Here is a 12,728-nt window from a genome sequence, read left to right on the forward strand (position 1 = left end):
TGGTAAAAACAAGCAATGAGTTGACATCTAAGCGGTATAAATATACTTCAAGATCATCATTTTAGCCATTTGGAACATATATTTTATCGTATTGTGTGTGTGTGTGTGTGTGTGCGTGTGTGCGTGTGTGCGTGTGTGTGCGCGTGTGTGTGAAGGTGCGTGGGTGCGTGCGTGTGATTGTGTGTGAATGTGCGCGTGTGTGTGAGCGCGTGCGTGGGTGCGTGCGTGTGATTGTGTGTGTATGTGCGCGTGTGTGTGAGCGCGTGCGTGCGTGCGTGCGTGTGTGTTTGTATATATGCGTGTGTATGCGTATGTTCGCGCGCGCGCCCGCGTTCGTGGGTGTGTGTGTGTGCGTGCGTGCGTGCGTGCGTGCGTGTGTGTGTGTGTGTGAGTGCGTGCGTGTGTGTGTGTTTGTATATATGCGTGTGCATGCGTATGTTCGCGCGCGCGCCCGCGTTCGTTCGCGCGCGTGCGTGCGTGCGTGCGTGTGTGTGTGTGCGAGCGATCGTGTCCGCATACCTGCCTGCGTGTGCACGCGTGCATGAGTGTGGGCGGGTTTGTGGGGTGAGTTTTTACGCGTACTTGCGTGCGTGCTTTTATTGTACCTGCGTTATGTGTGTTTGTTTGAATGTTAGCTATAACCACCCTTAACAAATTGTGCTTTTAGTAACAATTTAACTATAGTTCATTTATAATCAGTGTTAAATAATTTGATTATGTTTACTATTTGGAGTTTAACAGAAGAAAAACATGTTGAATTATAAATTAACAAAAACAATTCCTGTTATCTTCAATTGATCAGTGGTTTATTTAAAACTAAGCTCTTCTTAGCATTAATAATATTACGTTTAACGTCATGTTAAACGTTTTAATGCAATACGTATTGAATAAGAACCAGGTAGAGGTGTTAGATTATTTGATACTGCGCAAAAAGTCGGTAAGGTACACTTTTCTTGATATCAAGCCATTTGTAATTAAAAATTGAATACATGTACTTAAAAAATCAAAAATTAAACGAAAATTTCAAAAAATAAAGAAAGGCGCGTTTTTTCAGCGAAACACGTCGTTATAGACGTATTTAAATAAAAAACGTAAAACAAGAGAAAGAAAAAATATTATGTTCGTGAACGTTTTTACAACACTCACTTGAGGTTGAAATTTCATAGCGGTAAACGAAGAATTGATAAAAAAATATCTGTAATTGTAGCTGGAACGCAAAAATATGACAGACGTCTCATCATTTTATGTCAGTGGTATATTTTGAACATTGTTAGTTTCAAAACTGTTCTGAATATTGAAAAAGTAATATTAGTCCTCAACTGGGCATATGCTCTTCTATTTGTATACCAATTTTCAGATATTAACTCGAACATTCGTTCATAGTCGCGTTCCATCTTAAAGGTATGTTTTGCAACGAACTATTGTGAAGAATTATTTTAATTTTCTATGTTTTCTTCGGCTTTGAGAACATGAAATACAGGATTTTTCGTGATGAAAGAGAAAACTAAATCCATCATATAACGCTTTGATGCGTGATATGGAAAGGTGAAACTAAACTACCGCTTAGATGGCAAAATTAAATGTTTCGAATATTTAGAAGCTTGATTGATTTCGCATTTTATAATAGATACGAAAACTCTTAATTATTCATTTTTAAAGGTTTGCCGTTGATCACTGTATTTTTTTATAAAACTCGTTAGTACTGTCGAACCCGATTGCCTCGAACTCATACGGACCGGCAAAAATACCTCGAGCCTCGGAAAATTCGAGCCAAGCGGGAATGGTTGCTTTCAGTATAATGAAACGTTTTCGGGCCAACGAGGAATTCGGGCCAAACGAGTTAGAGCCAACGGAGTTGTACTGTATACGTAAACACCATGTAAAATACAATCGAAACTTGAAAATATATCATATTGGTGAAATTGAAATTCGAATGTCAAATCTACTTCAATTGTGTTTACATCATCATGAACACATTCTAGGGCACTGTGAATTCATTTTCGTATAACAGATGCATCTTGCATTTTCTTCATACCTTGATCTGTGCTTTGACTTCCCACGATCGTGTCTGTAAAAAAAGTATATAACCCCGAACAGAACCGACTATGTTCTATTGAAGTTTAAATAGATATATTAGGTGAGCATGTTTGGTCATTTGGTATGTGCGCTTCAAATCTCAGTAATACAGCTGGTAATGCTTCAGTTTTTGCTGTCCATACTACCACTACTGTTTCTGCTATTGCCACTGTCATCAACATCGCAAAATCACCAGCGACGCCACCACCACCGCAATTATCATCACCACCGATATTGTGATGACTTTGCATCCCCTAAAATAACTGACGCTGCTGTTGATACTGTTGTTGTTGCCACTTTTACAGCTTCAGTTATGACTCCAACTACTAGTATGATTATTTTCGGCTTTGAAAACATGAATTTCTGAATTTTCCGTGCTGTTAGAAAAGACAATATTCAGCATATAACGCTCTGATGCGTAATGTGGTAAGGGGAAACTAAATTACAGCTTAAATGGCATAATGAAGTGTTTTGAATTTGAAGACGCGCTTTTTTTTACCAAAACGACGGGAAACTTCGCACGATTTCGTCTTAGCAGAGCGATAAAAATCGAGTGAAATTGTAGCAAGATTACGTTAAATAATTAGTGTTCTGTAACATTTTACATCTTATCTTTGCTTTAAAGTCATTAAACTTGGAATCATCCGAACGTTACACATAGTTAAAGCCTTGTATCCAGCCCGTGTAAAAATATCGTTATAAGCTTGAGGCTGCCCTGGGCTGTTCCAGGCTGCTAGAAAACAAAAGTCGAAATGTGGAGTAAAGTGATGTTTTTAGTTCAAACAAAAAAATAGTGTAAATGTTGAAAAAGTATTCATTTGAGTATGTTTGCGTCATTTAAAGAGTGCTTTGCAAACGAACTGTTGTGAATGATTCTTTTTTTTTGTCGGCTTTAAAAACATGACATTCTGAATTTTCCGTGTTGTTAGAAAAGACAATATTCAGCACATAACGCTCTGATGCGTAGTGTGGTAAGGGGAAACTAAATTACAGCTTAAATGGTAAAATGAAGTGTTTTGAATTTGAAGACGCGCTTTTTTTAACCAAAACGACGGGAAACTTCGCACGATTTCGTCTTAGCAGAGCGATAAAAATCGAGTGAAATTGTAGCAAGATTACGTTAAATAATTAGTGTTCTTTAACATTTTACATCTTATCTTTGCTTTAAAGTCATTAAACTTGGAATCATCCGAACGTTACACATAGTTAAAGCCTTGTATCCAGCCCGTGTAAAAATATCGTTATACGCTTGAGGCTGCCCAGGGCTGTCCCAGGCTGCTAGAAAACTAAAGTCGAAAAGTGGAGTAAAGTGATGCTTTTAGTTCACACAGAAAAATAGTGTAAATGTTGAAAAAGTATCCATTTGAGTATGTTTGCGTCATTTAAAGAGTGCTTTGCAAACGAACTGTTGTGAATGATTTTTTTTTGATTTTTTTTTCGGCTTTAAAAACATGAAATTCTGAATTTTCCGTGTTGTTAGAAAAGACAATATTCAGCATATAACGCTCTGATGCGTAGTGTGGTAAGGGTAAACTAAATTACAGCTTAAATGGCAAAATGAAGTGTTTTGAATTTGAAGACGCGCTTTTTTTTACCAAAACGACGGGAAACTTCGCACGATTTCGTCTTAGCAGAGCGATAAAAATCGAGTGAAATTGTAGCAAGATTACGTTAAATAATTAGTGTTCTTTAACATTTTACATCTTATCTTTGCTTTAAAGTCATTAAACTTAGAATCATCCGAACGTTACACATAGTTAAAGCCTTGTATCCAGCCCGTGTAAAAATATCGTTATTGTCCTTTCCGATAACTTGGTTACTTCCCCTGATTTCTAAGGGAGGCTACTCCATTTCCTACTTCCGGGGAATACATTTTGCAAGATGGCCGACGTAGACAATGAGATCACTGGGGCGTGTATGAATAACAATGAGTTGACACCATTTAAGGTCGTCGATTTGAAAAGATACCTTGCGAACCGGAAATTGAATGTATCAGGTCTTAAATGCGAATTGATTGAGAGGATAAAAGGCGCATATAGACTTTCTATAACTGACAAACGCGTGCTGGAGGAGAGAGATCGGGAAGAAAGAGAGAGAAGAGCAACCGAACGCTTTATCCTCCCATGTGGCGAGGGTCTTCCACCGCCATCAACACTGAAGGCATGGAAGTCCACTATTGATCTGTTTCCTGCTGTAGAGGAAAAGGATATATACAACTACATTGTACTGAAAAGAGACTCGAAACGTCAATTGAAGGCGAGGACTTATTATGTGGACGGACATGTACAGAAAGTTGAGGTATGTCAAATAGTGAGTTTATAATAAGTCTGAGGCTGTTTTTTCTGCCATGTTTACTTCATCTAGTTATATAATTAGCTCAAGGGGACTATTTTGACTTGGACATAAAAATAATTTGGTGTGAAAAATGTACTCAACATTTTTATGTAGGCGGGGCTAGCCACAATTAAGGGGGGTGTGGTGGATGCAAGCACATGTATGTGTCGAACCACACTGACTATATACTTATCTTAATTTTAAAAAAAATAATGTATTTTGTACAATTTTCATATGTTCTATGATGTATGTTGTTTATTTATTGTCATTTAAATTAAAATATTATTTATAATTTATTCTTCAGGTCCATCTCATAAGCGAAGAGTGCAGCCACTGTTATGTTCAAGCTTCCGTGCTGCCATCATTTCCAACTGCAGACAAAAGAAAGTCACCAGAGTACCAACCCTGGATCCTTCTGTCGAAAGTGACTGGCTGCATACACTCCGCGTTCTGCAACTGTCCAGCTGGGTAAGTTGAATTAATTTGTGATAAATCAAAGTCTCTGATCTGCATTGATGAAAGGTGTCAAACCCACACACGCTAGGCTATTTTGTCAGTATTATCAAATACTTAAACTTGGGGCATTCTTCAAACTATTTCATATCTTCTTATCAAACTTGGTACACTTGTTACAAGAGACAAAAAAGCACATGTTATAACTGTCATAATTTTGGCTTTCATGGTTAGCTGAGTTTTGCTATTTTTTTCTGAATGAAAGAACAGGCGAGCTTATGTATTGATTCAATGAACTCCCTTCACCGTGTTGGTGTTTACTTATGGCACTGTTTGTGTTTTGTATGTTCATGGCCTACCAGGAAATACTAAGTGTAAAATACTGTGTATTCACCTCCATTTTCAAACTTTAATGTTTTGGAATATACATGTAAGTATAACAAGTAAAAAGGCACACATGTAAATGAATTTTTTTATTTTCATCTAGTGAAGGTGAATGCTGCAACCATATTGGTGCCCTGCTGTATGGACTTGAAGACCTGACGCGTAAAAAAACCCTTGCTCCAACATCCAAACCCTGTGCCTGGAACAACTTCAGCATGCTGTCTGCACCACGGAAACGTAAGCTGTCGCCTAGGAAATCTGAAGATCTTATGTTCTCAAAGAAGAAACTGTACAACGTGTCAGTACGTAAAGTTTCTGTAAACAAAAACCATGAACTGAACTCTATCAATGGATGCACTGTTAACATTGACAGATTTAGGCAGAAACTGGTTGGTTCGAAGTTGAATGTAGGCTGGTTAAAAAACTTTGAAATTGAAACAACTGAAAATGAACCAGATCTCCCTGTGTTACATTCTGTGCCATTCAACTACCATGATAGTGTAAACTTGAGGGACAGTTCTAGTAAGACAGTGTTTTTGGATCATTTTGACTCTTTGAAGCAAAGCGCTGAAGAAATTCAATTAACTGAAATCTTAACAAGGGGCCAAAAAAGTGGGAAATGGCAAGAGGCCAGAAAAGAACGCCTAACAGCTTCAAACTTTGGCAGCATCTGTCGTAGGAAAGAATCAACTGAACCTGACGGACTCCTGCGGCAGATGTTGTATTCCAATTTCACAAGCAAGTACACAGAATATGGAATTAAACATGAGAAGGCTGCAAAGAGAATGTATGCGAAAGCAATGCAAACTGACCACAAAGGACTAGCAGTTAAAGACAGTGGTCTAGTTGTATGTGCCGACAGACCCTACCTTGGTGCCAGTCCAGATGGGCTTGTGTTCTGTTCACATTGTACAGAAAGTGTTGGTCTGGTTGAGATTAAGTGTCCTGCCTCTAAGAAATGGAGGATGCAAACGCCTGAGGAATGCTGTGAAGACAATGATTTTTTTTGTCAGTTAGAGAATGGCAAGGTGTTACTCAAGGAAACACACAAATATTACTACCAGGTCCAAGGGCAGATGGGAATCACCGGGAGGAAATGGTGTGATTTTGTAGTTTGGACATGTGTAGGTCTTTCTATACAGAGAATTGCATTTTGTGAATCATTTTGGCTGAAAATGTTGTGTCAACTTGACAGATTTTGCCTTGAATCATACATTCCTGAACTGTACGCACAACGTGTTAAAAGGGGAATGAGTCTGTTCAATTGATTTGTACATCGTCTAGTTATGTGTTGTTTATACATGTACATTTGAATGATCAATAATGGCAATTTATGTGAATATCTTGTTTGCTTTCAGTTATTTTCATAACTATATTCAAAATGAAACTCCAAAATGACTGTATTGTTACTATAATTTGAAACCATGAATAAAAAAGTTGTAAATCTAAATTTTGGGCAGTATTTTGAAAGTATGTGTACTTTTGTCAACATATTGTGATTATGCGATGCTGTAAATCTACTTTAATTATTTCCTTGTTTTATGTTTGACCTTTTCTACTTTTCCTTTCCATTTATCTAGTTTTCAGGGATGTATTTCTGAGCTTAATAAATGGACATATGTTTAACCTTTCAAGTGTGTTATTATTGCATTTTGTGTGCAGGATAGTGATAGCGTTTATATTGCCATTGTTTAAAGAAGTAGCTGAGTTTTACTCTAAAACAATTGAAGATGTTCAATTGAATATTGGTTTGCATGTAGCTACTGCACGGCCCATAACTCAAGACTGTCGAGTTGTTCTCCTTTTCTGACTTGCTAATTAAAAACAACAAATGAGTGTTACTTTCTTATGTTTGCAGGGTGCAAAACTTAAAGGGGCTATACACCGTGTGATGAAATATCGAAAAAAAAAAGAAACTTGTCAAAAACTGACATAAACTTGGTATCAATGTGTACAATGCATTGAAACTAACTAACTGAAGTACCACATACCGTAGTATACAATTAATTTATTTTCGCATTATTTTTTCCATATTTCTCCATTAATTTTTTTTTACTGGGTATGTATACCTAGTAGAATTCATTCTTATGCGTGATTTGCTAGTTGATGATATCATGGGATATAACCAAGTAAGGTATATTAGCTTAAGCATTCATATGGTTTCGGATAAGCCTTCGTAGCAAAGTGGATACAACACTGGACAGCTATTTTGGTGACACTAGTTCAATCCATAGCTCAATTTTCTTTTACATTTTGGTATTTCTTTACCATTATCATATCAGAAGAGTAAAACATTTTATTAAATAATTTGTCCTGAGATTTGTTACAGAAAAAAACTTTATTGGTGCCAATCTGGTGTACAGTCCCTTTAAACATTGGGACATATTTAGCATGGGGCTAGTTTTTTTAATCTAATGTATCTTAAAGTTAACATTTGTCGGGCATTTCAGTTTGATCTATGGCACTCTTGCCTATTCTTATTTCCACTTAGTTCAATTATGAAACTGATATGAAAATGGTTCATACTGAAAAATCCTTTAAGCAATTCAATACTAATGATTTGAAGTACGTGGTAGATCAATTACACATGGCAAATAAAAAAAAACTCATTTCAGAGCCAAACTTAATAAGTGATCTTTGACTTTTATTCTTAGAAATGTTACAAATAATAAAACCACAAAATACAAAGCAGATGTTTCACAAACAAAAAATTATATCAATAAATTGATCAGTTAATGCATACATGTTTCAAATCAAATCTTGAAATCCATTCACATGAGCATATTTCCTTATCCATTTTTGTCAAACCTGAATCAAATGTGTAATCTCATATGTTATCATATAACTTGCTCGAAAAAATGATTTTGAAACAAAATTGTAATTTCATTGTTCTAGTTAGAAGTATACAAGTTTTTATCCCTAAATCTAATGCTTGATATATACAAACGCTTTCATTGACACATGAGTTATTATTGAACAAGTGGTGGCCATAGATTTGTCAAATATGTGCATATTTTGAACACTTTAGAAATTCTCCTTGACTGTGTTATAGGAATATTGCCATGCAATATTCGAAAGTTCTTGATTCTCTCCATTTGCCTTTCAACATGTATTCGTAAACTTGCAATATCTTTTGTAAGGAGAACCTCACGTTTAGAGAATTGTTTTCCTTTCTGTTTAAATGGTGGAATAATGAGATGAATGCCTCTTGGAGTAGTAAGGTCTGTAATAGTGAAACCCTTATCAACCATTATGGCGTCTCCTTCTTCAAGCAAGTCCAAGAGTCCACATTTTTCTGTGAGTTTCTTGTCACTGGTACAGCCCACCCAACAGTCAGAAACAAAAGTTACAACACCATTTGGGCTTATACCCACCAAAATCTTATGAGTCATGTGAGACTTGTAATCACTGTACATTAAACTTTTCAAAGAAAGAGAACTGGATGTTTCACTGTAAATTTCAGTGCAGTCGATAATAATTCTAGTGTTAGAATATTTCTCTTTAAATTGTTCAGGCATGTTATTTTTCACTACCTCACGAGATGGCCATTGAACAAGAAAGGATAATTGTACATGTAAATAGTTGATCCATCTTTCAACAATGTCACTACATTGTGAAGTGGATATGCAAAACCTAGTACCTAGATCTTCAAATAACAGACCTAGACGTAGGCGCATCAGCACCATGAAAAATTCATCCAGAACACTTAGAGTTCTTGGCCGTCCTCCATCTGAATCTTTATAGTTAAGTTTCCGCCTTGATGTCCGCACTTCAGCTTCATCCTTGATTTCATCAAACAAAGCTTCAAACACAACTCGATTAGGGATTCCGGTGTAAAAACTGACCAAATCGTCATTGTATTTTACGTCATCATATGTGAGCATAGGTAGCTGACATTGTACACCAAAGTCTCTAGTAGAATGTTCTGTTTGTGAACTGAAGTCTGCTGTTTTTCCCAGGAAACTTTCTTCAGTTTGTACTTCCATCACTGCACAGTTGTTCTCAGTCTGTGTGTCACAACATCTGAAACATATACAAATTGATCATGTACCCATTTACCACATCTTACATGTACAGTCTGGTAACCCTAACCAAATGTTTGTTTTTTTGGCCTTAAACATTTACAAACACTTAAATTTTCCTATTTTTGTTAAAGAATGAAGAAAAATGATCAGAAGTAATTAACTTATCAGATCGATTTCATAGCACAAGAAGCAATATATATATATATTGAACAATACCTAAAGGACTGATTCTGTGGCTGTAGTACTGGTCCCATGCAGTAATCATGCAGGTGGACAGAGGTATCAATGGCATGCCCGGAAGGGGATACAAATGACAGTTGTGGCTGTATACTATCATCATTTGACAGTTCTAGGTCTAAATCGTCATTGACCGTATCACCATCATCATCATCACCTACGTCTTCATCAAGGAGCTGAAATTGCAAATGAAACTGTATAAGATAAATGTTTTAGTACAAAATCTGCCAGGCTATATGGTACACATTTTTCCAGGCTGTATTTGAAAACAATTCTTTAATCATTTCTTAAATTACAAAATTTACAAATAAGTGCTGTGACATTGTTTTTAAGCACCGTTGATATAACATAATTCATTTTGAGGTGCATGTAAGGAAGAACTTAAACTAATATAAGAAATAAAAAATACCGTTGGCTGGAAGGTTTTGGTAGCACCAGTCTCAGTTGGAAACATAGATGGAAGTGTATGCTGGAATGAAGGTCCTCTGAAGCCAACAAAATGCTCACTACACAATCGTCTGTGTTCATTCCACTGGAACGATCTCATGACCGTTTTACATCGCTGCACCCACACACGTTTTAAACGTTTGTTCTGAGGAAAACGGTGCAATGACACTTTTCTCCCATCAATAACCTTTCCTCTGTAAATTCCTTTACAAATACAACAGTACTTAGGGGTTTTCCTGCCCGTTTTCTTTATTAGTTTTGAATCTTTACTTTCCATTTTCACTTGTTGCTGTTTACTTCCTGGTTTGTGTAGTCCCCGGAAGTAAATTTCCGCTTTTTGCGCATGCCCACTTGAAGAGTATTCAGGGAAAGATAATCGAGTTATCGGAAAGGACAATACGCTTGAGGCTGCCCTGGGCTGTTCCAGGCTGCTAGAAAACTAAAGTCGAAAAGTGGAGTAAAGTGATGCTTTTAGTTCACACAAAAAAATAGTGTAAATGTTGAAAAAGTATCCATTTGAGTATGTTTGCGTCATTTAAATAGTGCTTTGCAAACGAACTGTTGTGAATGATTTTTTTTTGATTTTTTTTTCGGCTTTAAAAACATGAAATTCTGAATTTTCCGTGTTGTTAGAAAAGACAATATTCAGCATATAACGCTCTGATGCGTAGTGTGGTAAGGGTAAACTAAATTACAGCTTAAATGGCAAAATGAAGTGTTTTGAATTTGAAGACGCGCTTTTTTTTAACCAAAACGACGGGAAACTTCGCACGATTTCGTCTTAGCAGAGCGATAAAAATCGAGTGAAATTGTAGCAAGATTACGTTAAATAATAAGTGTTCTTTAACATTTTACGTCTTATCTTTGCTTTAAAGTCATTAAACTTGGAATCATCCGAACGTTACACATAGTTAAAGCCTTGTATCCAGCCCGTGTAAAAATATCGTTATACGCTTGAGGCTGCCCTGGGCTGTCCCAGGCTGCTAAAAAACTAAAGTCGAAAAGTGGAGTAAAGTGATGCTTTTAGTTCACAAAAAAAAATAGTGTAAATGTTGAAAAAGTATCCATTTGAGTATGTTTGCATCATTTAAAGAGTGCTTTGCAAACAAACTGTTGTGAATGTTTTTGTTTTTTTTTCGGCTTTAAAAACATGAAATTCTGAATTTTCCGTGTTGTTAGAAAAGACAATATTCAGCATATAACACTCTGATGCGTAGTGTGTTAAGGGGAAACTAAATTACAGCTTAAATGGCAAAATGAAGTGTTTTGAATTTGAAGACGCGCTTTTTTTTAACCAAAACGACGGGAAACTTCGCACGATTTCGTCTTAGCAGAGCGATAAAAATCGAGTAAAATTGTAGCCAGATTACGTTAAATAATTAGTGTTCTGTAACATTTTACATCTTATCTTTGCATTAAAGTCATTAAACTTAGAATCATCCGAACGTTACACATAGTTAAAGCCTTGTATCTGTTGCCGGGCCACCTCTGACCTCTACTGGGCGGTAGATGGGGAACAGAACAAACGTGAATTCGTGCCAATCGTTTTAATAGTACCTATACCATCGACGTCATCGTCATCCTCCTAAACAATGCATATATAATAAAATAATCTAACATAGAACATGTACAAATACTCGAACACAGAATTTCAGATAAACAATGGCGCGATCATTAAACAATACATTGAAACAATGTAAATATATCACGACATACAAAAACCTATAACACTATAAATCAATACAAAGATAACAGATTATAATAACGGGATTTAATGAATTACCTGCAGTATTCTAAATAAGTAGCTGCATAAATTGGATAGAAAAGCACCGTATAAAAATGGCGTTGTACGTGAAGATTTATTGACTTAAAAGTGAAAGTAGTAATAAGTTGATTGGTTAATTTAAAACACTGACGTTTTAGTTTTAGGTTAATATATACTATAACTCGATATTTAACAAACTACACTACACTATATGTAAAAGTTACCAAACCTGATAATTTACGGGGCGGAGTAATAAATGAGAATTAGGGTATTTTAACAAAATACGAATAAATATATTTGTAACACTTTTATTGAAATATAAAAGTCACACCCTATGACACATCCAGCCCGTGTAAAAATATCGTTATACGCTTGAGGCTGCCCTGGGCTGTTCCAGGCTGCTAGAAAACTAATGTCGAAAAGTGGAGTAAAGTGATGCTTTTAGTTCACACAAAAAAATAGTGTAAATGTTGAAAAAGTATTCATTTGAGTATGTTTGCGTCATTTAAAGAGTGCTTTGCAAACGAACTGTTGTGAATGATTTTTTTTCCGTTTTTTTCGGCTTTGAAAACATGAAATTCTGAATTTTCCGTGTTGTTAAGTCATTCAACTTGTAATTATTCGAACGTTTCATATACTAGAAACCATGTATCCTGCACGAGTGAAAATACCATAAAACGCCCGGGGCTGCCTGGGGCTGCTTGTGGCTGCTGGGGCTGCCAGAATGAAAACAGAAAAGAGGAGTAAAGTGATGTTTTTAGTTCACACTCAAAGAATAGTGTAAATGTGGAAAAAGTATTCATTTTAGTATTTTGTGTCATTTAAAGAGTATTTTGCAAGCGAATTATTGTGAATGATTTTTTTTTCATTTTTCATATACAAGAAGCCATGTATCTAGCCCGAGTCAAAATATTATAAAACGCCTGGGGCTGCCCGGGGCTGTCAGACGCTTGAAATCAAAAAGTAGAGTAAAGTGATCTCTTTAGTTCACAAAAAAGGAATAGTGT

The 12,728-nt window shown here is 36.1% G+C and overlaps 1 protein-coding gene across 1 annotated transcript; it reads right to left on the reverse strand.

Moving 5' to 3' along the window:
* Positions 1-8,187: 8,187 nt before the first annotated feature.
* Positions 8,188-10,245, reverse strand: LOC128222821 (uncharacterized). The gene is made up of 3 exons (XM_052931950.1): positions 9,919-10,245; positions 9,489-9,685; positions 8,188-9,270 (listed from the first exon to the last, which is right to left on the reverse strand). Exons 1-3 carry the CDS (start codon positions 10,231-10,233, stop codon positions 8,217-8,219), a joined length of 1,566 nt encoding a protein of 521 aa, XP_052787910.1. The 5' UTR covers positions 10,234-10,245; the 3' UTR covers positions 8,188-8,216.
* Positions 10,246-12,728: the final 2,483 nt, after the last annotated feature.

Source organism: Mya arenaria, chromosome 17 (genome assembly GCF_026914265.1).
Source record: "Mya arenaria isolate MELC-2E11 chromosome 17, ASM2691426v1".
NCBI lineage: Eukaryota > Metazoa > Mollusca > Bivalvia > Myida > Myidae > Mya > Mya arenaria.